This window comes from Perca flavescens, chromosome 21 (genome assembly GCF_004354835.1).
Source record: "Perca flavescens isolate YP-PL-M2 chromosome 21, PFLA_1.0, whole genome shotgun sequence".
Classification (NCBI taxonomy): domain Eukaryota; kingdom Metazoa; phylum Chordata; class Actinopteri; order Perciformes; family Percidae; genus Perca; species Perca flavescens.
Genome location: NC_041351.1, coordinates 3,482,970 through 3,510,477, shown reverse-complemented (window position 1 = coordinate 3,510,477; position 27,508 = coordinate 3,482,970). Strand labels below are relative to the sequence as shown.

General features: G+C 43.2%; 1 protein-coding gene across 1 annotated transcript in view; it reads left to right on the top strand.

The window, feature by feature from the left end:
• waplb (WAPL cohesin release factor b) overlaps positions 1-18,879 on the top strand; it is a 43,372-nt gene extending 24,493 nt beyond the window's left edge. The window contains exons 8-20 of the mRNA XM_028567839.1: positions 1,073-1,209; positions 2,185-2,296; positions 2,702-2,959; positions 5,527-5,638; positions 5,751-5,848; positions 6,364-6,440; positions 9,659-9,792; positions 9,896-10,011; positions 10,520-10,693; positions 12,247-12,466; positions 14,266-14,354; positions 14,912-15,007; positions 17,487-18,879. Of these exons, the coding sequence (XP_028423640.1) occupies positions 1,073-1,209; positions 2,185-2,296; positions 2,702-2,959; positions 5,527-5,638; positions 5,751-5,848; positions 6,364-6,440; positions 9,659-9,792; positions 9,896-10,011; positions 10,520-10,693; positions 12,247-12,466; positions 14,266-14,354; positions 14,912-15,007; positions 17,487-17,552 (1,689 nt within the window). The 3' untranslated portion in view covers positions 17,553-18,879. The remainder of the gene's footprint in view (positions 1-1,072; positions 1,210-2,184; positions 2,297-2,701; positions 2,960-5,526; positions 5,639-5,750; positions 5,849-6,363; positions 6,441-9,658; positions 9,793-9,895; positions 10,012-10,519; positions 10,694-12,246; positions 12,467-14,265; positions 14,355-14,911; positions 15,008-17,486) is intronic.
• The last annotated feature ends 8,629 nt before the right edge of the window (positions 18,880-27,508 follow it).

Sequence of the window (27,508 nt, the reverse complement as noted above, 5' to 3'; positions counted from 1 at the left end):
TGCTGATTGTAAAGTCTGACAGCAACAGGAAGGACAGACTTGCGGTTTTTTTACCTTGACGCAGCCACTCCACTTAATTAAAGACACTGTCCTTCAACCTGCAAAGTTTCGGCGGAATCGCCTGTTGCTTAACAGAGAATTGCACAATAAATAACTTAAGTAAAAAGTAGGGCTGCACAATATATCGTTTATTTTATATTCATCGCGATATCAACTAGGGCTGTCCTCGACTAAAGAAATTCTTAGTCGACTAACACTTATACAATTTTGTCGACTAATCGATTAGTTGATTTAATTGACAGAGCTGTGCGCTTTGAGAGAAAAGCACAATATAAATGTAGTTAATTAACCATCTGTAAAACTGAGTTTCTCCACAATTAATCCTGCAAAAGCACCACTTTAAATCTTGTGTTTACCATAAATGTGCTCATGAGTTTCTTGGAAATGAGTAATTAAGCATGAATAAGCATAAAAAATGACTTATCAACTAAAGAAATCTTAGTCGACTAATCGACTGGTGCAATATACAAATCGTGAAAGACTGCGACACATCGTGAAAGACGCTCAGTGATGTTTTATGTTAGCTGAAAGAAAAAAGCAGTAGAAAACTGCACTTTTAAAATGTAACTCATTCTTCTTTTTTTGAGGTTCCAATTTATATTTAATTCAATGTTCAATTTGTTCCATAGAGGAATGTTGGAAATGATTTCCTTTCATTTGTTTTAAATTCAACAAGTCATTTGTCGTATTTTAGAAGAATACGGCAAACAGCAGAAAGGCCTCAGTAAGAAACACTTTAATATCTGTTAATTTATCGCAAGTAATACCTTTATCGCTATATTCAACAACATTATCTCATATTTTCCTCCTATCGTGCAGCCCTAGTGAAAAGGTATTAAGGCGTCCCGGTGTAATTGGAACGTCTCTGTTCAAATCCAAGCGGGCCTTTGTGACATGTCATCCCCTCTACCACGTTCCCTGTCACCTACTACTATAAAAGATAAGCGTGAAGGAGAGGTATTTTTTTGGACATGTTGCACTCATTCACCCCCCCGCCCCTCTTGTTTTGCAGCTGTATACAGTCGTCCAGCATGTGAAGCACTTCAACGACGTGGTGGAGTTTGGAGAGAACCAGGAGTTCACCGATGACTTTGAGTACCTGGCTACTGGTCTGAAGAGTGGCCAACCGCTCAACACACGCTGCCTTAGGTAAGACCCCGCTGGCATTCCCCCCCCCCCGGTTTTAAAGGCCGATACCTATTATTATTATTATTATTATTATTATTATTATTAGTAGTAGTAGTAGTAGTAGTAGTAGTAGTAGTAGTAGTAGTAGTTAATGAAACCGATAATTGATATTTGGAACCGATATGCATTTACAGTGAAAATTAAAGTCTTTATATCTAAATTAAGATTTTGGAACGTTACAAACTCCAACACGATACTTTCTTAAATTCCTTTAAGCAATTATTTGATAAATGTAGGGTTGCACAATATTGACAAAATGTGATATTGCGAAATCGTTTTTTTTTAATAATGCAATATCGATATTAATTAATCTAAATCTTCAAACTGCCAAAAAAAAAAAACGGGCCCGACAATCGGTCTATCCCTAGAATGAAGCGCACCCTCCCCATTGCGCTGCTGCTGTGGTCAATTGCAGACTTTTAACTTACTTAAACTTCTTCTCTAAAGTAGTTGAATAAAGCCCCATTCGCACAGGACTAGTATTATTTGGGGACCTCATTCCATTTAGAAATAACTCCCCATGTCTGTGTTTTGTGCACCACATTCACACGGGATAAGCAAAGTCTGTATTTACTCAAATTTACTGACATTATCCCCCACATAGGATGTCAAGTATTGGTCCAAACTTTTGATTTGAAATTGCCAATTCAGCCGGTACAACCCCGAATCACAGAGATGCTGATTCACACGGGACTGATATTACCACACAACCTCTGTGTTTGGGGAAATATGGTAGGTCATTTACAGTGGAATTCTAACCTAACAAACTACAGACATGGCAGGTTCGCACGGGATTAAGATCACAGACCGCCTCCACAATAATTACAAATTACTAAACGTCCCCAGGTATTACAAGTCTTGTGCGAATAGGCCTTTTCATAAATATTAAGGCATTCTTTTCACCATTTGCTGATGATGTGTGTGTTGTTTCTCCAGTGTGATTAGCCTAGCTACGCGCTGCGCCATGCCCAGCTTCAGGATGCACCTCAGGGCCAGAGGGAAGGTGGCTCAGGTCTTCAAAACGCTCAATGACGCCCCGCAGCACCCGGTAAGGATCAGTCGGTACAGATGTACCAAACGCACCTGCAGATGGAAACTACAGTGTTGACTTGAGAACACCAGGAGCAGAAATAATGGCAGAATGAATGATGATTAATTACTTTCTCACCTTTAATTTAGAAAGTCAGTTAAATACTTGAACAGATTGGAGCAGTAATAGGCGAAGGGTCGAGTGAAGTTCATTACAGAACACTCTTTTAAATTGTGATGAGTGTGAGCAAATGTGTGGCATAAGATGTATTGTTAGACATCCTTAAATGGTACAAAGCTGCAGAGGTTCAGTATAATCTCACAGAAGTGAATTTCGTTTAAGAAAGGTGAATTTACTTCTGTTTTTTTTTTTTTATAAGTGGATTTTCAACTAGATTGTAATACATGAATTCTCCCTCTGCAGAACCTGGCTCTGTGTACGGCGTCTCTCATGTATATCCTCAGCCGAGACCGGTTGAACATGGACCTGGACCGGTCGTGTCTGGACCTGATGATCCGGCTGCTGGAGCTGGACCAGGATCAGGGCAGCCTGGCCGTGACGGGGACAGAAACCGACTCCACGGCTCAGTTCAGCGCCAGAGAGATTGCCAAGATGAAGGAGAAGATCAGGAAGCTCTGCGACACCGTGCATAACAAGCACCTGGACCTGCAGAACATAACGGTACTGGACGGAGCCGACTTTTGTTAAAGGAACGCGCAGACTTATTGGGACTTTGTCTTATTCACCGTAATCCCCCAGAGTTAAGGCCTTTTTATAGTTTTGCGTCGAATTGACTGCGCAGGGTCAACGCCGTAGCCTGACGTGCACCTCTCGAAAAATGTAACTACACGCCGCGGCGACGCACGTAGCTCGGCCGTGGCTTGGTAGCGTTGCATTTCCCCCAACTCATTTCCTGGTTCTCCTTCTCCATAAACAACATGAAATCAAGGAGTGGGTTCACTTTTACTGCTACATATTTTCCACTGTGGTCAGAAAGCACAGAGGAGACTCTTTGTTTCTCTCACTAGGACTCTAGAATCGCTACTCGCTCTGTGCTCCGAAGGTAATCGCCGGCACTCTCTCACTTGTCTCTACCACACACTCCCCACACACACACACATGCGGCTCGACACACACACACATGCGGCTCGACGCACACACCAGCGCACAAGTATAAACATCAGGCCACTTTTTAAGTCTACGGCGAGAGCTGTGCGTGGAGCCGACGCACAACTATAAAAAGGCCTTTAGATAAGTCCATACATACCCTTCTCATCTCCGTGCGTGTTGTAAATCTGTCTGACGCTCCCACCACCTGTGACTATACCAATCCCAACATGTAAATAGGAAAATGTTGGCGTTATTTTGTCACTTATTGGGAGCACTAGGCTAGATGGAGCCAGTTACCTCCAGGATCTGTGCTAAGAAGGCTAGAAGGGAGAAGGGTATGTATGGACTTATCTAACGGTGAAAAAGCTTAAGTCCCAATAAGTCGCCATGTTCCTTTTTAAAGACTAGCACTGCTGGTTTTTAGTTTTGCGTGAATATTCATCACCCTGGATCATTTTAATTCCAATTCACTCAGTGTTCCCTGCATAACTGTTGGGTGAAAAAGCCTTCAAACAGCATTTAGAGTGTTGCATCCGTCCACTGAAGCCTCTTCTTTTAGCAGCTCTTCACTCAGGGTGACTCAGAGCCACCCACACATGTCAAGATACTTTTTTGCAGCTCCAACGGAGCTGAAGATCTTTTGTGATCTAAAACATCTACAGTTAATATCAGCTTTTGGTGTCAGTCTCTTCGGGAGCTTTCACACCTATATTTCGGTGAACTTGGTGCGATTCGGGGGGGCTGAAGTTGCAACACTGTTGTATTTTTTTCATTTGGTTCGGTTTGCGTTCACGCTGCACTTTGTAAAACGCACCAAACACTGAACACAGGTCACGTGGTCGAGAGAGCCGCTTGTTTATTGGACAAAATATCTGAAGCCGTGTTCTCACCTGAAGTGAACCGAACTCTAGTTTGCATGAAGAGAACCGAGACCCCCGTTTTTACGCGAACCAGAGTTTGTTTGTTTGATGCACACAAGAATTCGGATGAGCTTTTCACACCATTTACTGGTGTCACCATTTTTCCCATTAACTACAAGTACATCAAATAAGGGCAAAACAACAACAATGAAGAAAAAGAATTCAGAATTCCATCGAAATCAGTTTCATCAGAATTCCATCTCTACTTTTACATACTATGCTTCCCTCAATACTTATTTACTATACCGACCCTATCATCCGCCCACCCCTACCACCCCCGCCCCGCCCCCATTTACCCACCCACCTCACACGTTGCTGGTCCTCATTCAAGACAGGTCCCACACACACACACACACACACACACATACACACACACAACAAAAAAATAAATAAAGGGTTTGTTTTAAACGGCCCAAACGAGGCAGCGTAGGTGTGAAAGCAACCTTCAAGATCAAGGAGAAAAAGGTGTCGATAGAGCCGCCATTTTTATACCAGCGTTCAACAGCCACGTGGTCTGAAAACAAACTGAGAAAACACGAGCTGTGTTGGAAATAGGGCTGTCCTCGACTAAGGAAATTCTTAGTCGACTAACACTTATACGATTTTGTCGACTAATCGATTAGTTGATTTAATTGACAGAGCTGTGCGCTTTGAGAGGTGGTTAAAACTAGAAAAGCACAATATAAATGTAGTTAATTAACCATCTGTAAAACTGAGTTTCTCCACAATTAATCCTGCAAAAGCACCACTTTAAATCTTGTGTTTACCATAAATGTGCTCAGAAGTTTCTTGCAAATAAGTAATTAAGCATGAATAAGCATAAAAATTGACTAATCGACTAAAGAAATCTTAGTCGACTAAGACCAAAACGACCGATTAGTCGACTAATCGACTAAGAAGTGGCAGCCCTAGTTGGAAACCGTTTCCCTATCACGGAAATACTGCACTATATAGTGTGTACGTTTTTTTTTTTTTTTTTTTTTTTTAGTGTTCCTTTTCTCCGCTGTTAATTTAATTCACTATATAGTCCACTATAAAATACCCACAATGCACGGCTAATTTGAGCGTACAGACAATCTACCCTACTTTTAACTCCGGGATACCACAATGCAGCGCTGCCTGGAAAACGACGTTGTGGGCTTAAAACCCCAAACGCGGAGATGTAAGCTGCCAGGCGGTTTAGATTTGATTCCTGTTGTCTCTCCTCTCTCCCTACAGACGGGTCATTTAGCCATGGAGACGTTACTGTCTCTGACCTCAAAGCGAGCGGGAGACTGGTTCAAAGAGGAACTACGGCTACTGGGAGGACTGGACCACATCATCGATAAAGGTGAAAGATTTTATAAAGAATTTGTATTGACTCCCAATAAGGTAGAAAAATATAACGCCAATGCATCTGGTTCCTGATTCTGTCCCCCGGTTGTGTATTTGTCCCTCCACAGTGAAGGAGTGTGTTGATAACTTGAACCAGGAGGATGAGAAGGAGAAGATGGTGTCGTCTCTGTGGGGAGCTGAGAGGTGTTTACGCGTGTTGGAGAGCGTAAGTGCGACACGGTCTATAGAGCAACATAGCTGTGTAGTAGGCACTACTCCGACTCCACTATATCTTTTGGAAAACTTTTGTAACTGATGGAAGAAGATGTTAGTGGAACTAAAAGGATCTGAGAACAAAAGTTAATGTTTTAAGTCACAATCCACACAATGTATACAGTTGACACAAAAACCACTACTATAAAGTGACATAGTTTGGTAAAATTTCTCCAATAACCTGTTCCCACTATTGAGATTTAGTTGAACTCTATGACAATCTGCTTCCTTTACATATACAAGAAATACAATTTTGGGAGCGTGAAATTAATATTTCAAAAAATCGTAATTGCATCCTATTACCTTTTGGGATTGCTTGGACGCAACCAACATGATAACTAAAGACTGGGTGACCCTTCACAGCAGCACAGAGAGAAGTTAAAATCTCATGTTGTTACTATATTATCCAAAATGAAATGTAAATGTGTATTGCTTTTTGATTGTCTTTTTGTGTGTGTGTACCTGTAGGTGACTGTCCACAACCCAGAGAACCAGGGCTACTTGATTGCCTACAAAGACTCATCGCTCATCATCTCCTCTGCAAAGTGAGAACACACACACACACACACACACACACACACACACACACACACACACACACTCACACGCACACACACATGCACACAACACACACACACACACACACACACACACACTCTCACACACACACACACACACACGACTGTACATTCCAGTCTTCGGATAGTATTCAGTATGATTTTATGTTGACAGATTTTACAACCCAACCCTGCTGGTCATCTTAAAGCTGTGAAACTAAATTTATAAAAACAGAACTCCTTTTAAAAGATGTTCTCCTTCCCCCTCCTCTTCATCATCTTGCCATATCTGTTCCCTGGGGCATGTTAGTGCTGAATAATTAGAATAGTTTATCATGGGAATGTACTAATATAAAGATAGTGACCACTGACTGCATATTGAAATTGTGACTATAGGTGTGTGTGTAACTGTGTGTAACTGTGTGTAACTGTGTGTGTGTGTGTGTGTGTGTGTGTGTGTGTGTGTGTGTGTGTGTGTGTGTGTGTAACTGTGTATGCCGGATGGTTATTATGTGTGTCATTATCAGGGTTTTTGTTGTTTAATTTCCTGGTGGTGACATCCTGTCAGTCACAGTGCTGACCTTTGCCCTCTGACATCAGCAGAGAGACCAAGTGTAGTCCGTTATCGGTGTGTGTCTGTCTGTCTCTCTCTCGTTCTGTGTGTGTGTTCGTCTCTCTCTCATTGTCTGTCTTTTGTCTGTCTGTCTCTCTCTTTCTTGTTCCGTCTCTTTCTTGTTGTCTGTCCCTCTCGTTCTCTGTCTGTCTGTGTCTCTCGTTTTCTGTCTCTCTCTCTCTCTCTTTGTCATCGTCTCTGCCCTCGAGTGTTTCAGCCACATATTGGTGTTTGTGTTAATCTGAAACTTTTGTCTAAAAGTAGTCACAAAAATGTCAAGAAAGTAAATTTAAACATTTATTTTCCTTTTTCATTAAACAGAAAAATACAACTGTACACTTCCCTGAATTTAAGTTTCTCTCTTCATCCATCAAAAACTAAGATTAATTGCTTTCGTCGTAAAAAACACACTTCATTCAAACTCTATCCGTTCAGAAATGTCTCTGTTAGTCTGAAGTCCACTGTCACAGCAATCGGCAACTCTGGTCTGGTCGAAATAAACCTTTTGATTCAGTAACAAAAATATAGAAATATGACAATATTCCGGCTCTACACGCTGTTTTCCCCCTGTGGTCTCTCTCTCGGCCCTCTCCTGCTGAGCAGCTGCTCTCACCCGTTCTTCAGAAGAGGACTATTGAGTTAGTAAAATAAAATAACAAAAGTAACAACCGTTTCAGTGCTCTCAGCCATTCGCTGATAGCCGGTATATTTTGTGAAATAGCCCAACCCTAACATATGTATTGGTATCGATTTTAAACAGTTTCTCTAACACTTCATCCACCAGAGAGGTTATTATTTAACTGTAAAATCTCTCAATACATAGAACATAGTCATGGTCACAATTCTGTAATAACCAGATTTAGTAGTTTGTGTGTTGTATGTTGAAAAGCAAAAATATCCTAAATATGAATATCGGCCCTTATAAATACAGTATCAGTCAACCGGCATTGCTTTACCTTTTCACTCCTCCATCACCCTCTGTGTGACCGGACCTTCGCCGGGGGGGTGTATGAAGATGAGGATGAAATGGGTCAACAAAGAGCTGCTGTTTCAGTGGGTGACACAGGCCTCCGTCTGAGCATTCAGCTGTCCTCTCGGTTAACTCAATTAACCCCAAAACCACAGGGTGAGCGAGAGAGCGAGCACTGCCCACCTAAACACTACACACACACACACACACACACACACACACACACATGGGCGGGCGCGCGCCTGCCTTTCCCTCCTCTTTGTTACCGTACTCGCTGCTCTTATTGTTTCAACCCAAACTCAACCCTCTGGCTCTCTGAGTGTTTCAGCTGTCTTTTCAATAATCCCCCAAACCACCCTTTTAGGCAGCAGAAACACACGCACACACACACACACACACACACACACACACACACACACACACACACACACACATCCTATTGCCCATTGATTATCCCTATCTGCGTCTTAGCAGGAACCAAGTTTTTCGTGTTGCTCCGTCTGTTGCACACTTCTGTCCATAAGAAGGAAAGTATATGCCAAATTTGTATCTCCTGTAGTTTTCTTATGCGTTCCCCCCCCTTAACTCTCACTTTGCCCCTCATATGCCACACCATTGCTCCCTCCTTTCTCTTTCCCTTTTTTCTTTTTGCCTTCCTTAATGTCCTTCCTGTCACTCGGTCCTGTTGTTCAGACTCTGGTTTCTGCTCTCTGTTCCGTCACCGCCGTCATTAGATTTAATCTAGTTATTTACATCAGGCGGCTGACCTGCTTCACCCCTTCTGCTGCTGCAGCCGGCCTCTGTGTGTGTGTGTGTGTGTCTGTGTGTGTGTGTGTCTGTGTGTGCGTGCTTGTGGACACATCTTTCTCTGAATGCTGCTCTGTTTTATGCTGGAGTAAGAAAGGATAGCGGATCGTCAAGTTGAGAGACATTCAGCTAGACATCTGGATGTAAATCCAGTTTGTGTTGGTTGTGAACAAGTGACTGTAACATTTTTATTTATCTTCTAATAAGACAAAGTAGGTTAATCCGCAGGAAAGCTGTGGTCAAAAACAATCCGCACTAAGGCTGGTATATATATATATATATATATATATATATATATACAGCGTTTCAGTCTAAGTAACCTTCATCGTCGGTGTGTGTATGATGAAGGTTATATCAGGTAGCTTGATCAATTCCTTTTTCAAATGGGCTGTCCTCCTACACACCTGTCATACTTTCAAGTGTGCAGAGATTTCTTTCAGTTAATTTTAGTACGATCATTGAATTCATCGAATCATTGTCTTGTCTTGCAGCTAGGTTAGGTTGGAGAGGTAGCTTCACATCAAGAGCTTTTGTTGTAAACCGAAATAAAGTTCTTGTTTTTCATGTTATCGGTGTAAAGAAGAAGAATGCCTTGATTTTTTTTTCCCGTGATGGGAAGTTCACAATTTTCACTAGTTAGTACAGTTGCACACACCTTGAACACAGGAATTACATACATGCTCAGGACCTATACATGCTAAACCCACTAATAGAGAGATATCAAAGTGAGGGAGGTGAACTGTGCAGTCCTTTGATCCAAACAAAGGTTGTTTTTTTTTAACTGTTCTCCTTACTCCCTTCTCCTCCTCCTCTCAGGGCGTTGCGGAGGTGCGAGGAGATGATCCAGCGTTACAGCAGGGAGCTGAACTCAGACGGAGCCGTGGGGAAAGCCGTGGAGGACTGTATGAGGGCCATTATAGGAGTCCTGCTCAACCTGACGCACGACAACGGTTAGCACGCACAAACGGATCATTAACACGTTTTCCGGGAGTTCTGCTGGAAACTAAAATGTTGATTAATTTGAGTGGATTGTGTGTTTGTGTGTGTTTGCAGAGTGGGGCAGCACGAAGACAGGAGAGCAGGAGGATTTAATAATGACGGCTCTGAACTGTGTTCTCAAAGTACCTCAGTATCTTCCACAAGAGCAGAGGTTCGACATCAGAGTACTGGTGAGTCACACACACACACACACACACACACACACACACACACACACACACACACACACACACACACACACACACATTTTAACCATTTATTTATGTCCACATAAAGAAAAATAGTACAGGGACACAAATATTACAGATGCAGTACAATACACACACACAACTCATGGACCAGTGACACGCAGCAGATCTTCACAATATCATTTAACAAGCACAAAACTCACTGCTTAAGGGTATAAGTAGCACAATACTCAGTTCTTAAGGGTATAAGTAGCACAATACTCAGTTCTTAAGGGTATAAGTAGCACAATACTCAGTTCTTAAGGGTATAAGTAGCAGAGTCTCCACCATATGTGGCGGCTGCCAATAATAGCAGATATGGCACAGTACTTTGCAAGCTGTTTAAAAGGACCGATACTTTATCAGACTTGAAGTTAAAATGACACGGTACCAGAGTCTTTGTGTGTGTGTTAAATGAACACCTCTGACTGTGTGTGTGTGTGGCGTTCAGGGTCTGGGCCTGCTGATCAACCTGGTGGAGTACAGTGCCCGGAACAAGTACTGTCTGATGGAGATGGAGATGGAGGGGGGTCAGGGTCCCTGCGACTCCACCGTCCTGCTGAACCCTCCGCTCCAGGACATCACCTGCACCGGCCCACTCAGCGCCATCGCTGCACTTGTACAGGTGTGTGTGTCAGTGTGTGTCAGTGTGTGTGTCAGTTTGGCTCGAGGTCATGGTGCGAAGGACCCTAGGGTGAAATTACTCCCAACCATCCCTTTTTAAGGTAAACTGTATCTGTGGATGGCTACCATAATGGCTACCTTACTTAGTAAGTGTATCATCAATGTTGGCCTATTTGTACAAATAGTCCAGAGATAGAGAGAAAAAACCTTACTGGAACGAAATGTCATTTGCGTTGCTCCCAGCCCTGATAAGGTATGACCTACAGTATCATTCTTTCCACAGTTTGGTGAGTACAAGCAGCATCGGAATCATTTCTGCAGCAGGTGCTGTATTAGAAATATTTCACAGGGATAACGTTTATATTTAAGAGTGTCAATTAATAGTCGTATTATCCTTGTCGCTTACGCCCAGTCTCGTCTGTGCTTGGTTCTGTACTGCCGTGGCAGATCAGTTTCCCACGAGCACCATTAAAGCTGCTTCTAAATCGAATCATCCCGTTCTAATCCCATCTGGCTGATGCTCTTCCAGCGAGGTCGACGCTAGAATCAGCAACCGCAGCCTGATGACAAACGGAAAGAAACGGGAGAGGAGAGGTGGAAAGAGTTATTGTGAAAAGTGAAAATAGTTGGGAAAGATAAGAATGGACAGGATGGGACATTTATTCAAAGTAATGACGGATGGAATGATTGTTCTGATGTCAGGTTTGAAGAAATGACTTTCAGGAACATTTGAAACGCAGTAAATGTTGAAATTAAGATGAACTTAATCAACATGGCTTGGGGAACTTTGAACACAACGGCTTTAAAAGATTGAACAGAGTGGTTTTTACATGAATTAAAACGGTAGATGTAAAGTTGTTTGTGTAGAGCCTTTCAAAACAATGGGCAGTGTGAGCAGCCTAATGTTTTCTGAACATAAAAGCATGTCTACCTTAGCCTAGAAATCTAGACTCCCCCTAGTGGCAGCAAAGTTATTTGGCAGCCAGGGGGGGTCTAGGCACTCTCTGTTGACTTTCAAGCTGCAAAAACCAAATTTTGGTCAGGCCAATCACATCGTGTATAGAGTCGGTGGGCGGGGCTTCTGGAAGACTTGGAGTTCAGCTTTTCTTTGATAAAAGAACAAAGAACGGCACAGAAATCATTCTTAAAAAAGGAAGATGTGTTCGTAATTTTGCCGACCGGATACGGCAAAAGTTTAATCCATCAACTAGCTCCGCTACCTTCTTCGTTGCTCTGCCTGGTTGTAGAGCTATCCTATTACGTGCAGAGGGAATTTGAAAGACAACCATTTATCCCGCCCCTGGATCGAGCTCCGTCAATGGTGAGTTCCCAGATCTCAACATCTGGATGTGGGTCTGGCTTGTCAGGCTATGTCTACCTATTCTAGTAGACCCCCAAGAGTACAAATATGAATAATATGCTATAAATGACTATTAGAGGGCTCTTTAAAGCATACACATACAGACGTTCCCTAATTTTCACTATCCTGCTACGCAGAGTTTGATGACCAGGTTTTTTTTTTAAGTGAACCGTCTTTGTGTTTGTCCTCGTCAGCTGTTCCTCCAGCGGGAGCGGGCCGCCATCCAGGCCGAGGCGCAGACGGATGACCTCATCAAGGAGGCGCCGAAGCCTGCGCTGGACAAGAGCGGCGAGTGGCAGGAGACGGGCGGGGAGATCCAGTGGGTTTCCAACGACAACAACGTAGAGAAACCGGAGGATGAAAAGAAGAAGAAGGAAAAGGAGGAGGAGGACGAGGAGCTGGACCTCAACAAAGGTAACAGCCACGTTGTTGTTGCTGTTGCTGTGGTTGTGGCTGTGGTTGTGGTTGCTGTGGTTGTGGTTGTGGTTGCTGTGGTTGTGGTTGCTGTGGTTGTGGTTGCTGTGGTTGTGGTTGCTGTGGTTGTGGTTGTGGTTGTGGTTTCTGGAAGTTACCGGCTCGAGGCCCCGATCAGACAGAGCGCGTTTGAGAAGCCTGGGGCAGCTTTTTGTAATCGTTTAGCATGAAGCGTTTTGCTCGCTGCTTTTGCGTTTGCGTGGAGCGCCCTGAACGCTAGTCTCGCTTTGCCAGACCTTCCTCCACAGCGCTGCGGAGGAGGGTCTAGTGACTACACAAAGCATTCCAGGATGGGAGAAAAACATTCTCTGGTTTATTGGCATTTCTTTAAACCAATCACAATCGTATTGGGCACCGCTAAGCACCGGGCGGAGCCACGGTGCCTCTGCTAAATAGCCTCTGGAAGGAACTTGTTTTGGTGGAACATGTGTAACGTTCAAAAGTAGTTTTAGTCGTGCAGCAGAAAACTCAGATTGGACAGATAGTCTAGCTAGCTGTCTGGATTTACCCTGCAGAGATCTGAGGAGCAGTTAACCATAGTCCTCACAAATCCACCAGAGGTTAGAACGCCGACACAGAGAAAGAGGAAGGTAACAGACATCCGGGCGAAAAGAGTGACATCCGGCGGATATAGACTACCTGAACGCTAACCCGGCGAGGCCAGGTGGTTTGTTACACGGAACCATCTAAAGTGCACTTTCAGTCAAAGATATTTTAAACCGTCTCTGTCACTCACCTAAACCACGGCGGTGGCTGCCAGAAGCTCCTCGCTGTACGCCGATTGGTTCGGACTAGGGCTGGGCGATATGGACCGAAAATCATATCCCGATATATTTTGGCTGAATATCGATATACGATATATATCCCGATATTTTTTCCGCAAAGTGAGAGCAAATGTTCAGTCAAAGTCAAAGCCAAATATGACAGGTCACATGTAGTTTCATAGAAACTGGCTATTTCAGTGAACAGTTGCAAAATCAAATGAATAAATAATAAAAAGGTTTCTTCACCTGGTTCAATGCTCAAATAACAATAAAATGTAAACATAAATTCTGATTAACCCTTGTGTTGTCTTCCCGTCAACCTTTTCGATGCCTTTTTTTTTCAGTTTTAAATTGTTAAATTTTTCTTCTACACATTTTCAGCGCTTATTTCTACATCCCATATTTTCTAATACAGGGCTGGGCGATATAGAGAAAACCAGATATCACGATATTCTTGACCAAATACCTCAATATCGATATTGCGACGATATATTCTAGAGTTGACAGTTGGTGCTCTCGCAAAATATCTTCACACTTAGATTTTAGATAAATAATCATTAATAATAGAAGAGCTAGAACAGTCTGGTAAGTTCAGAAAAGTACATCACTTCACTGTAATGAAGCCTTTAAAACTAGGAAAAGACACTTATGTCATATCACGATATTACGATATCCAAAATCTAAGACGATATCTAGTCTCATATCACGATATCGATATTAATATCGATATATCGCCCAGCCCTAGTTCGGACAGAAATGCATTGATGCATCCCGTGATTCTTGTAGGATCACGTGATATTGTGAAAATCCAGCTGCAGTGCAAGGTAACCTGAACGCCTTGCAAAAACACCCGACGTCATTTAACTCCACAGCAAATGATCGCGGCCTGAGTGTGTACATGTAAGAACACAAGACCTGAACATGGTTTTCATGTCTTCCTCATCATCATCATCATCTTCCTCCTCCTACTCTCAGCTCTGCAGCATGCAGGGAAGCACATGGAGGACAGCATCGTGGCCTCCTACACAGCACTGCTGCTGGGCTGCCTGTGTCAGGGGAGCACGGTGAGTGAGACACACTCACGCACTCCCACTCAAACTCACTCACTCACTCTTACACAACAAGAAAGAGGCCGGATATAGAAGCATTCTCTCTCAATATTTCTGTTTTGTGGACTGGTGTACCCCGCTGTTTGTTTTGTATAACATCAGCATCAGCACCTTTGCCAAAGAGCTCAACATGCAAGCGCATAAGTTTAATTTCTTTCTGCATAATGTGCAACTTTTAAGGATTTCCATCCCTTTTAATCCAGACTATTACGTCTAATTAATGCTACGTCATTATTTAGCTTGTCTGAAAGGTTGCACTGGTCAGGATCAGCAAATCCACATGTCATCCACTGAATTCCTGTCGGATACACACTGTTGAAGACATTTACACACACACTATTGGACGCACACACATTGGTACATGCAAACATCCACATATAAAACCTTAGATCAATACAATATGCACTCATAATTATCGGAGTGTAGCTGTAAATGTTAACCACATTAACATCTCCCGATTCTTCATTTTGTGTGTATCACACTTTTTAACTCTGTCTGTGTGTCTCCACCAGTTGAATGTGACTACTGTGAGAGACAACCTGCCGAAAGGAGATTTCTCCATCATGACAGAAATGCTGAAAAAGTTCCTCAACTTCATGAACCTCACGGTGAGTCGCAGCTCTTCAGAGAACATCATCTTTGTCTGCAAGTCACCTAGTTTGGAACTGTTAAATGACGTGAAAAAAAGAACCAACAGAGATGAACAGAAATGTTGATGGTCTAATTGATGTCTTGATGTGAAACAATTAAGGATTTCTCCCTAACTTCATTCATTCATTTTATTTTATTTTTAGTCATTTGTTAGGGACCATGTACAATTTTTAACATAAATGTTGCCATTTGATGCGTTGTACCAGAGGTAGCCTTAGGCTAATTTACATCTGCAGTCCCTAGGCAGTCCACAATTTAAAACCAACAGTAAAAACACGACAACATCCAACAAAAACCTAGCCTGGTCCTACCAGACTCTGGTCCACTAGCCTGGTCCTACCAGACTCTGGTCCATTAGTCTGGTCCTACCAGACTCTGGTCCACTAGCCTGGTCCTACCAGACTCTGGTCCACTAGCCTGGTCCTACCAGACTCTGGTCCACTAGCCTGGTCCTACCACACTCTGGTCCATTAGCCTGGTCCTACCAGACTCTGGTCCATTAGCCTGGTCCTACCAGACTCTGGTCCACTAGCCTGGTCCTACCACACTCTGGTCCACTAGCCTGGTCCTACCATACCACACTCTGGTCCACTAGCCTGGTCCTACCACACTCTGGTCCATTAGCCTGGTCCTACCAGACTCTGGTCCATTAGCCTGGTCCTACCAGACTCTGGTCCATTAGCCTGGTCCTACCAGACTCTGGTCCATTAGCCTGGTCCTACCAGACTCTGGTACATTAGCCTGGTCCTACCAGACTCTGGTACACTAGCCTGGTCCTACCAGACTCTGGTACATTAGCCTGGTCCTACCAGACTCTGGTAGTGTTAACTTCCTTGAAGGCGGGTACTCTGTTAAAGTTTAAAACTATTGGATCTGCCCAGAGCCACTCTGGATCTGCCATAACCAATCGCTAACGTTTGGTCGTGATGTCGGCATAGCATCGCTAGCGTTAGCCTTAGCATCGCTAGCGTTAGCCTTAGCCAACTCCTTCACCACTAACGGAGCGAGCTGGAAAATCAAACTGTTCCCGAACCCCGTGGGGAGGAGGGCCACGACATCACGGCCACCAACACAACTCGGCGAAGATTGGTCTTGCTCGGGCTTTAACTTCTGGATATTCTGACCGAATGGCTTCGCTCGCGTCTTTCTCCGCCGCCATTACGGAACTACAACTCAAACTAGTGCACGCCCTCAACGTCGTCTTACTCAGCCACTCCCTCTGTTCGCTGATTGGACCGCCAAATATTTGGTCGGAGAAAACCCAAGACTATACCGCAAACCCAGACGGAGTACTGAAGTGAAGACGGAAATGAAAATTGAGCGGAAGTACGTAGGAGGGCGGAGCCAGGCTAACAAAAACAAGAAGACAGATCACAAATCCTACATCAATCTATAGTGCACATTGTCAAACACACACACACACACACACACACACACACACACACACACACACACACACACACACACACACACATTTTTCATTTAGGAAAATATAGTAACATGAGATTTTAACTTGTCTCTTGCTGCTGTGAAGGGTCAACTGGTCTTTCGTAGTTCAGCACCATGTTGAAAAATAAAAGTAAAAAAAAAACCAGGATATTAATGGTTGTAGAGTTGATTGTTTTTTAAATAACATTTTAATTGAAATTTGAAACTTCTGATGGAACTACAGGTCTTAATATTCCATTGAGTGATGGCTTTAAATGTGCCGACATGTGAAGTCCTGCTCATCCGGGTCAGAGGAAACACTGAAAGAACACTTTTGTACTGCAGTTACCTTTCACTTGACAATGCATGTTCTAGCTTCTATTAGAGCTTTAGTGCAGTTTTATTACGTAAAGGAAAAGATTGAATTCACACAGACACTGTTCTCAAACACCTGACACTGTTACCACATTAATTACTGATCAAAAAAACTATTATATAATATGTTAATAATAACAATAAAAGATAAGATCTAAAATAAGCCATTTGAGTGTTCCCTTTTAGGATTTTTTTTTTATATTTATTTATTTTTTAGCAGTGGGGGCAGGTCTGTTTTGGCTTGGTGGGCCACCGTTTCCAAATCGACATAGAGGAAACACGGCATTTTTATCAGCAGGTTCAAAAAGGGCAGATCACCCAAAAACCAGTCAGTGTCCCATCAGACCAGGACTATCTTCAGTCTGGAAAAACTAATCCTGCATCTATTTATGAACAAAAGGACAATGTGTGTGTTTGTCTCTGTGTGTGTCTGTTAGAACAGGCTTTGTGTGTGTGTGTGTGTGTGTGTGTGTGTGTGTGTGTGTGTGTGTGTGTGTGTGTGTGTGTGTGTGTGTGTGTGTGTGTGTGTGTGTGTGTGTGTGTGTGTGTGTGTGTGTGTGTGTGTGTACAGGCTTGTTGCATGCAGATGTCGTTGTGTGTGTGTGGAAACTGAACTCTACTTTCTCTCTGCAGTGTGACGTCGGCACCACAGGACAGAAGTCCATCTCCCGGATCATTGACTATCTGGAGCACTGCTAGAGAGAAGCCTTTCACACACACACACACACACAAAACAACATATACACACACACACACACACCACAACAACCATCTCATTAATCTTCGTCACCACCATCCTCATCTCAGATTAAGTTCACTCCTGGAACACACACACACACACCCGACAAACACCTGTTCTTCATCATCATCTTCCTCTGCGTGTGGTGACCAGACATCGTCCAGTTAAAGGCAGTTTTCGGTGTCATGGTTTCAGCGGTGGAAGCTCCAACATAACTGAATGAAAAGGGAGTTTTTTTTATTTTTTTTACTCCTTCTAAATTGACTTGAGATGAACTCAAATGTATTATTACTTTATGAGGTATGCCCCCCCCCCCCACCCAGCTGTGGTCAGATTTTTATTTTATTTAAGATACAATCGAAGTCAGTATTTTCATTTTAACCCCAACCTGTCCTCTATTTATGAAAGTTGGTCAGAACGATGATTTTTTTTCTCCAGCAGTTTTCTTTAGATTTGTTTTGCTTTTGATACGTTTCCTTTTAAAGTCTCTCCCCCCCACACACACACACACACTTCCCCCGCGCCTTCGTATTGATTGGTGACCGATTTGGAGTGAAGGTGTCATCCGAGACCCGAGAGCCTTTTCCCCTGGAGTGGCGTCCTCCTCTCGGGCCCCGGTGATTGGGTTCTCGTGCTCTGTTTCGGCTGTGCCGAGGAGAGCGCCTTGACCCGGGCTCAGAAGAGAGTCCACGTTTCTTTTAGGTGGTTCTGGACTGGAGGGCCTGTGAGAAGAACTCAGTTTTGGTTTAGGTATGTATGGCGGCGGCACCTTTGGCTGTTTTGATGGTGTGGATTTCATCTTGTCTGCCTCATCCAACTCTTCGTCACGGAACGATGACCATTGCTGCCAGAAGCACAGTGTATGGTGGTGATGACGACAGCATGTCTTTTCTGAACCTTCTCCTAATTCCTGGTTCCTCTCTTTGCCCGCACCATGAAACTCCTTCACCCTCATGTCAGGAGTCCAGGAGTCCTTTTTGTGAGTCTGTTTTTAGGGAGTTTTCATCCATATATAACCAGAGAAGTCGTCCCTTTGGAAGTAAGAGGTGTTCTTCCCCTCTCTAGCCTCTTCAGCAAACCAGCTGATTTCAAATCAGTTGGTGGGCTTGTGCCGTTATCGAAAAACCCGATGCTTCTCCCAGCATGCCGAGCGCACAGCCAACAACACACCTGAGACTAAAACGGAATGACCCTCCAGGTTGTTGAAACTCTGCAAACTTTGAACGTAGAACTAAAAGTAGAAACTCTCCAAAGAATCGATCGCCCTCTCACTCCACATCCTCCTTCAGCCCCCCACCCAGCCTTCAATTAGAGCACAAAGGTAGCCCAGGTGCCCCTGGTCTGGGAGGTGAAGGCGAGCTGCTTTCCTTTGAACCCAACCACCAGCGGAGAGGTGTTCAAAGATCAAGTTGATACTTTTTATTTCTTTTTTTCTTCCTGTTTGGTTGTTTGTATCCAGAAAGACTTCACCTATAGCTGTTTAATCCCAAAGTTTAAGGATTTTTGATGGAAACATCCTCCTCTGATCCCTTTGACTCACACATTACAGGAAGGAGGTATTCCGTCAAGTGCTGCATTGACGGTATCTACATAAGAGTGTCATTACGTGTCATAAACATTAAAAAACAAGTCATAAACGTTATAACATTTCTTTTCATAAGTGTCATTCATTTTTTGTCATGACAAGTTAGGGTTATGGTTAGGGTTCATGTGTCATATATTCATGACAGTGTCATGTCACTCTTATGTAGAGACCTTCAAGTAGATAGATGGGTAAGAACTTGTTCGTTTGATACTTTAAAGATTAGTAATCAGCACAAATATGAAGAAGAATCTCTCTGGACGGCGTCTTTCACTGCATTGGTTATTCATTCAACATTTAGTGATTTATTAACATTAATAAAACTAATTCAGAAGGGACGACTTGTCTTTGCGCCGTCCTGTTCGCCGCGGTGAAGCATGTCGACACGCAGAGGAACCATTTTAAAAGAGATGTTAAATATGAACATGTGGCTTCCTACTTGACAATAATAAATCAAAATCAATAAGAAAAGCTCTCCGAGCGATCCCGGGCTCATAACGATTACGATGAGTCACTTTCCAACACCGAGAACCCAAAAAATGACCGTTTGACAAAATCAGAAGTGATGATCTGGCTTCGATGCTTTCCCACAAAACAATGTTACATATATAAATATATAATTTTTTTGTATTTATCAGCAGACACCCCCTTGTCTGAGCAAAAATCCCAATTTAAAACTTTAAGTTCAAATGAATAGTTTCCTTTTTAACTCTCTCCCCCCCACCCCCCGAGGGTTTAGCCATCACGGCGGGAAAACACGTGTGTGTGTTTCCCCCAGACAGTCTGTTAAGTTTGTATCTTCTTAAATAATCGGGGGGGGGGGCAGAGATGTTAGTCTCTCTTTTGATTTAGAGAGTTTAAGTGTAATCGAGCGCGTGTCACCGAGCATGTTCATCCACGTTAATTTGCATTTGTCTGTGATCACACACACACACACACACACACACACACACACACACACACACACACACACACACACACACACACAGACACACAGAGCTTAACCCTCACACTCCTTTGTTTTTTTTTAAAGTTTACAAGAGCTTTATTCACAGACGTCTGGAAGAATGAATGGAAGAGCTTTTTGTACATAGTTCTTGTACATAAATTGATTTCCTCACGTAGGAGGAGAGGTTGATGGGAAACGGGGGGTGGGTTTGGGGGAGGGGGGGTGGCGGGGATTAAATTTAATTTAGACCAGTAGACTCTACTTTTCTGAATCTGACTCTATTTTTCATTTTCTAAAGCCTTTTCTCCCAGTCGTGTTGTTGTTTTGGACGGACCGAGAGCTTCTTAACAAGCCACCTGCAGGAAAAACTTGATCTTTGTACCAATTTGCAGACTGATGTCTTTGGTTACCTGTACATAATTTTAAAATAATAAAAATTGCTACTTTCAGTACTTCGCGTGTCTTGTCTGTGTTCGTTGATGATCATTTCCCAGAATCCTCTGCCCTGAACTTTACTTTGAAAGGTGAATTTAGCTGGAAAAAAAACTTTTCTCTTTTGTCTGCAAACTTTTTCAAATTATTGGAATTTTTTTTCTTTTTTTAAGACACAAACTCTGCTACAAATGATGACCAAGCTCATAATGACAAAACAATATGTGTTATATAATAATATATATATATATTTCTTGCCAACAGCACAAAGAGCATTAATTTATGTCAACAACATGTACACTTTTAGACACCAGGACCACATCTGAAATACATATTTCTTAGAAAAATAATGACAAATTGCATAAATCTTGGACCTTAATCTCTCTTCTTACTGCAGGGAACTCATAATATACAGTAATACAGTATTGTAGAAAAAAGTTATTCCCCAGAAAACCTGTTTAACTCGCTGGCAAGTGTCCGGCTGGGGGCCGGGGGCCAGTCCCAGCCTGATGGCAGCGGTAATGTAGAGCCCAGTAGTTTCTGGGATAACAGAACCATGGACAGAATAGCCAAATTCATAATAAAAAAAAACTATAATACCGATTCCATAGGGCTCTACATTAAGTCTTATAAGCTAACTGGAGATTTGAAAATATGACTAAGTTTCCAACCGAGCCGCCCCACTGGAACTGTAGTTTAAAAAGTCTTAAAAATACATTAAAAAATAATTCCCAGTGGCTTAGGCCTGGTGGGGGGGGGGCGCGACTTAGGCCCGGTGGGCCACCAGGCTTGCAATACACTGGGGGAAACTCATTTTTAAAATAGTCATTCAGTTTTTACATGTCATTTCGTCCCGTTGGTTCTCTCCTCTGTGCGCGCCGGGCCTGCGCTGCTCTTCCCGGTGTGAAAGTCCCTGGCTGGAGCCGGTCGCTCCCCCGCCACATGTGTGGTCCCCTGTGAGGGCTGAGTGCCCCCCCCGGGGGGCCGTGGCGCGCGGCTCGGTACCGAGGCTCCCTCCTCGAGCAGCTCGCTGAGGGTGGCGATGTAAATCTGCGCCATTTGGAGCGTCTCCGATTTGGAGAGCTTCTTGTCGCTCTCCAGGTTGGGGATGACGCTCCGCAGCCGGTCGAAGGCGACGTTGAGCCCCAGCATCCTCCTCCTCTCCCGGGCGTTGGCAGCGAGGCGTCTCCGTTTCTGCGCGCGCTCCAAAGCGCACTTGTCCGGCTGGAGGTAGTGCAGCGCGCCGCCCCCGCCGCCGCCGGGCCCCAGCCGGAGCTCCACGATGGCGCACGGAGTGTCCCGGTGGTCGCAGACGCGTCTGGCGCGCTCGGCCCCCGGGCGCTCCTGAGCGTGGCTCCGTTGTAGCAGAGCCTGGATGTCGGCGTGGAGAGCCGCAGGAAGCTCGGGGCCGACTCCCCCCTCCGGCTCCACAGAGATGAAGAGGCTTTTACTCGGTGCCATCACTTTATAAGATTGGACCCAAAGACCAAACACGGTGAGTTCACGGAGAACTTCCAACAAAGTAACACGCGTTCAACTTTTCTTCACTTTTGATGGGTGAATTTATGGAGATGGGAGCCGCGAGAACGCGCAGTGCGTGCTCCCGGGGGCGTGGACAGGGTCGTGTGCTGCCTAATGAACAGAGCCAGAAGACCACTGCAGGAGGTCTATTAACCAAGTTCATCAAAAGAGGATTAGACGCGTCTCAGTGCGCCGCTGTGGGCCGATACAGAGAGGCGGCCAAGCAGAGGAGCAGCAAGGCCAAGGAGGGAGAGGAAGGAAGGAAGGAAGGAAGGATGAGAGAGGTGGTGTGATGGTAAACTTAAAGGAAAATAAATTATAACCGCCACCCAGTTTCTCTACAGAAACCAAATACTGTACAACTTTATCCTTAATAGTAAAAGTGATTTAGCATCTTCCTCAGGTATACAGCCTTTTGGTTGTTGCAGATGATTAAAACTATTAGACATAATTAAACATGGGGGGGACTACAAAGTGCAACAAAAGAGGCAGACACTTAAAATACCTTCTTCCTTTTATCACAGCATATTAATGTTTTTAATGTCTCAGAGATTTCAGACATGCCTTAACATTTTCACTAAAAATATTCAGCACAAAGTGACAAAATGTGTTCAGACCCCAGAGGAATATGTCAGGTTTTTATGAAAATTGCATGTTTTTGCGACATCGTTTTAAAACTACCTTCGAAACATTAAAAGTTAAGTTCAGCAAAGAAAGTTCTTTGAGACTTGCGTCTGGTACACAAGTTGTTTTATTCCCACTGTGAGGTATTTTTATGGCAATATCTTATAATTACTCTCATGTAGTTATCAGATTTGTGGAGGTTGTTCTAAATATTTATCTTGAATCTGTATCTTTTAAAAACCTTTTTGAGCATATCATCTATGTCTTTGGTGTCCCTTCCTCCAGGGTATGGGTACCTTTAAAGATTGTTTTTATTTATATTTATTTGATTTGTGTCATTCATTTTGGGTTTTATCAACCTTCAGGGAGGTTACATTTTACATTTCAAAACTTACACATGGAGCTTATTTGACAAAATAATAAGTAGGGCTGCACAATTAATCGCAAATGTATCGAAATTGCAATATGGACTAGTGCAATATTCAAATCGCAGGGATGGAGGGGGAGGGGGGTATGGGGGCGCAATATTTGTTAAAGCGTAACTCTCGCCAAAATGCAACCTAGGCTCTTTTTGTGAATGTACCCGAGTCAAACTTTAGTTTAAAAGCATATTTAGGACGGAAGCGTCACTTTTAAGATTCACCGTATTTTCTCGTTTTCGGTCAAATGGCCTTTTGAATGGGAGTGCTAGGGGCACTTTTATGCTAGCCTCAAAATAGCTATTTTTAAAACCCTAAGAAGGCTCAACACAACATGAGACTTTGCTCCAAGTATCACCAGGGGCTCCACACATGAACTACACCGTTGACCACGAGATCTACTAAATCTGGGGCTACTTGTTTTGGTATCGACTCGTTTTGACTGCCGAGGTGGTAGCAGCCAGAATCAACCAGAGCTACGGTGAGTTGTTCAAAACCTTTTTCAGTAAACTCTGGGTACACAACTAACGTTGTCAACGCTTTCGTTAAGGTTTAGAGTCCCTGGTGATACTTGGAGCAAAGTGTCACGTTGTGTCGAGCCTTCTTAGAGTTTTAAAAACAGCTATTTTGAGGCTAGCATAAAAGTGCCCCTAGCACTCCCATTCAAAAGGCCATTTGCCCGAGAAAATGAGAATACGGTGAATCTTAAAAGTGGCGCTTCCGTCGTAAATATGCTTTTAAAACGAAAGTTTGACTTGGGTAAGTTCACAAAAAGACCCTAGGTTGCCTTTTGGTGAGAGTTACGCTTTAATGGCCAAATATGTGTCAAACCGTTCTAAAATAAAGTATTGTGGTGCTGCAGAGACGTCCCGGCCTACAGATCCTATCCTACAGACTAAAGAAAAATTTGTTTGGTACAGATCCTCGCAAAAATCACACTCTAATCATTTTAATTTCAATGAAAATGAGAATAATGATAAAAAAGGGCCATTCCCTCCATTATCGTGAATCATATCGCAATCGCAACATCAGCCAAAATAATCGCAATTAGATATTTTCCTCATATCGTGCAGCCCGAAAAAGAAGATAAATTGATCAAGGCTTCATCGTTTTTTTCTTCCTCAGAATCTTATAGAGTGAAGGAGGCTTTGAGACTTTCATGTCGGGGCAAAAGTAATAACTTAGATGATATTTTTTGGTCACAATTGCTGAGGATGGTGTGTTTGCGGGCGACTCATGACTTCTTGGCTGCCGCTGTGATTTCTTTTCTTACACTTTTATTGTATCTCAATAATAATCCTGCTTTTTAATTATGTTTTGGAAAAGTGCAACGTGGGCTATATGAAGTTATATTTTAGACCTGTATGTGTGTCAAACAATATGTCCTCTTCAGGTTGTAGTGTTGTTGTGATGTTTGTGTGGTGTATTAAAGCTCATCACTGTTTCTAAGGTTAATTGAAAGCGTTGCGGCTCCCTGAGGTGACAGCCCGGCGCTGACTGACAGGAGCTGGCAGCCTCGTGTCCTCGGGACTAACTCTTAATGGGATTTAGCAGCGTGTCCTGACCGCCATGTGCCAGCACTCTGCCCGGGCGGGGCCTTTACAAACGCCTCAGCATGGCACCGGGGGCCGGCACAAAGATGGCTGCGTGACACACAGGAACATAATAGACTCCTTATGGCCAGGGTGGGGGGGGGGGGGGGGGGCTGCGGCTCTGTTTCTCTTTGCTCTCCAATCTGGAGCACGTGGGGAGGTTTGGCTTCGCGGCTCAGATGACATGTTGTTGGCACGCTCCGCTTTATTAAACCCAATGAACGAGCCAATGAAATGGCTCGTTGCAGCCAGCGAACGAACACGGGCCGCAGATCAGACAACCCTCACCCCGCCATGACGGGGCCCGGAGCCGATGACACCTACACAACTGGTTAGTCTTCTGACCATGTCGGACCAACTGCTCTCCACGTTGCTGGTTGCCGAACCTTTTTTTTCATTTCTTATTTTTGGAATAACGTGAATGTGAATGTTCATTTCATTTATTATACAGTTGGGGTCAGGGGTCAACGTGTTTTAAGCCAAGGACCCCTTAACTGAAAGAGAGACGGATCAGGGACCCCCTACTACATATATTATATAAAATTAAGTTGCATATTAAACTGGGCCTTAACAAAACATGTAGGGTGGCCTAAAACCTTTATACATACCTTTTTTTGCACACAATATTAAGCTATTAAAATAGCCTAAAAATTGTTGCATGATTGCACTATTTTATAAATCATGTTTTCATATTAAACATACATGTGAATCCTTAGGATTACCTGTATCTATGGATGGCTACCTTAGTGACTACCTTACTACCTACCTACTATGGGCCAGTAAGCCTATCATCAGTGGGGATTTCTATTTGATAATATGTTAGATTTATGTTGAGAGTTTTTCATTTTTGAAAAAACTTCAAAAATTAAGACTAATTTGGAGGCCCCCCCGCATTGACTTGGAGGACCCCTTAGGGATCCTGGACCCCCCGTTGAAGATATTTGCTATACAGGAAAGGATTAAAAGTAACATTAAGTTACAATATAAACAGGCCTGACTCAGTTTAACAACTGGTTTCCAGCCGGTTCCTGTTCTGCAGAAACATAGAACAGAAGACAGGAACATTTAGGACATTAGCATGGGCTAACATTAGCATGGGCTAGACAGATAACAGACAACTAAAAACAACAATACTGACAGTGTAAACCAGACTTGGACAATACATGAACAATCAATGAGTGCAAGTGTAACTGTTGAGAAGGAACAGTGTGTGTGCCTTTTTGAGATATGTGATGGATGGTAATGGGGAATGTCATCCCAAATGTATGAAAAAAGGATTTCAGACCATAGTTGTTTTTGTATGGGGGGGGCGACTGGAATGAATGCCTGTGAGACTGACCTAGTGAGGCGTACTGGTCTCATATTGTGTGTCGGGAGAAGAGCAGTAAGTGCTGGTGAAGAGCTATTTTGAATCTGAAAATAAAATATAATAGCGTGACTGTTTATGTAGGTCTGGTAAGTCAGAGCCTGTGAGTGCAATGCAATGGTGAGACATTTGGCGTGATGTCTTGTATTTTTTAGCCTGTTCCACACAGATTCATCACACTTTACAGTAGGGGTGTTGAATGTGGACGATTCTGCATCGATGCAGCGACAGACCATAATCGATTAGAGCCGCCTGATGTCGGTAGTTGATTCTCTGTCGCTGCTTTTTTTGTTTTTGCCTTTTGTCTGCTGTCTTCTTAAAGGTAGCAGAGTCTTTTTTTAACCCTTGTGTTGTCCTCCCGGGTCAAAACTGAAAATCAACACTTTTTTTCGACACATTTTTCGATGCTTTTTTCAACCTTTTTTTTTACGTTTTTGTCGCTTTTTAAAACATTGTTAGTGCTTTGTTTGATGAAAAAGTTGCATAGCTGACGCGAAGACAACACAAGGGTTAAATGGTGCAGACTTTCTAAATCAGTCTTCACTCACAGCTGCATACGACAATAACACAAGTTTTACAACTTAAGTACCCACAGTATTTAGTTACTTTTTGGCTTGGTTTCTGGGGATTATGTTATAAGATAAGCGAACATTTTCTTTCTGTCCAATTGGTTCCCACTGAATTTTGTTTCAAAATCAGATTGTGATACATACACAATAACGGTTAGATTACATTCAATGTTGGTTTTGGTGCCTTTATGAGATTTGATGGCAGCAGGGAAAGATAAACTATCAATATCATTTATATTGATCTGTGATTGGCTTGAGAACAAACCAGATGGACTAGTAAGTAATTAGGAGAGGTTTGGCTTCAGTTGTTAACACGCTCCTCTCTCTTAAAGCCAATGAAACGGCTCGTTGGAGCCAGCAGACGACACAGGCTGCAGATCAAACCCTTCAGGTCTTCACCACTTTCATCCATTGAGGCAGCGAGGCAACGCAGCGACGACTTTTAAACTCCCACCCATGGCCATCAGCCAGTCTAGCCCTCCTGTTGTCCTCGGGTCAAATGTGACCTGTTTTCAAAAAGGTTTCTACATCAGAACATTTGAGTTTCTTCTTTCTTTCAACTAAAATGTTCATAAAGAAACAAGGCGGATGGTTTCCCTTCACCGCTTTTCACAAGTGAAATAAACGATCAGATCAATACTTTCATTGAATTTGTTGTTTTTTTAATTCAATTTATAGCATTTGAAGAAAAAAATCGACAAAAACGTTGCAATAAGTGACAAAAACATGGGGGGGGAGGGGAAGCAACAAAAGTGTTGAAAAAGATGACCAAAATGTTGAAAAAAAGAAAGTTACAATTAAAAAACAAGAAGTTGCTCGTTGGAAGACGGGAAGATGTATCTGGACTAAACTTTGACAGTCG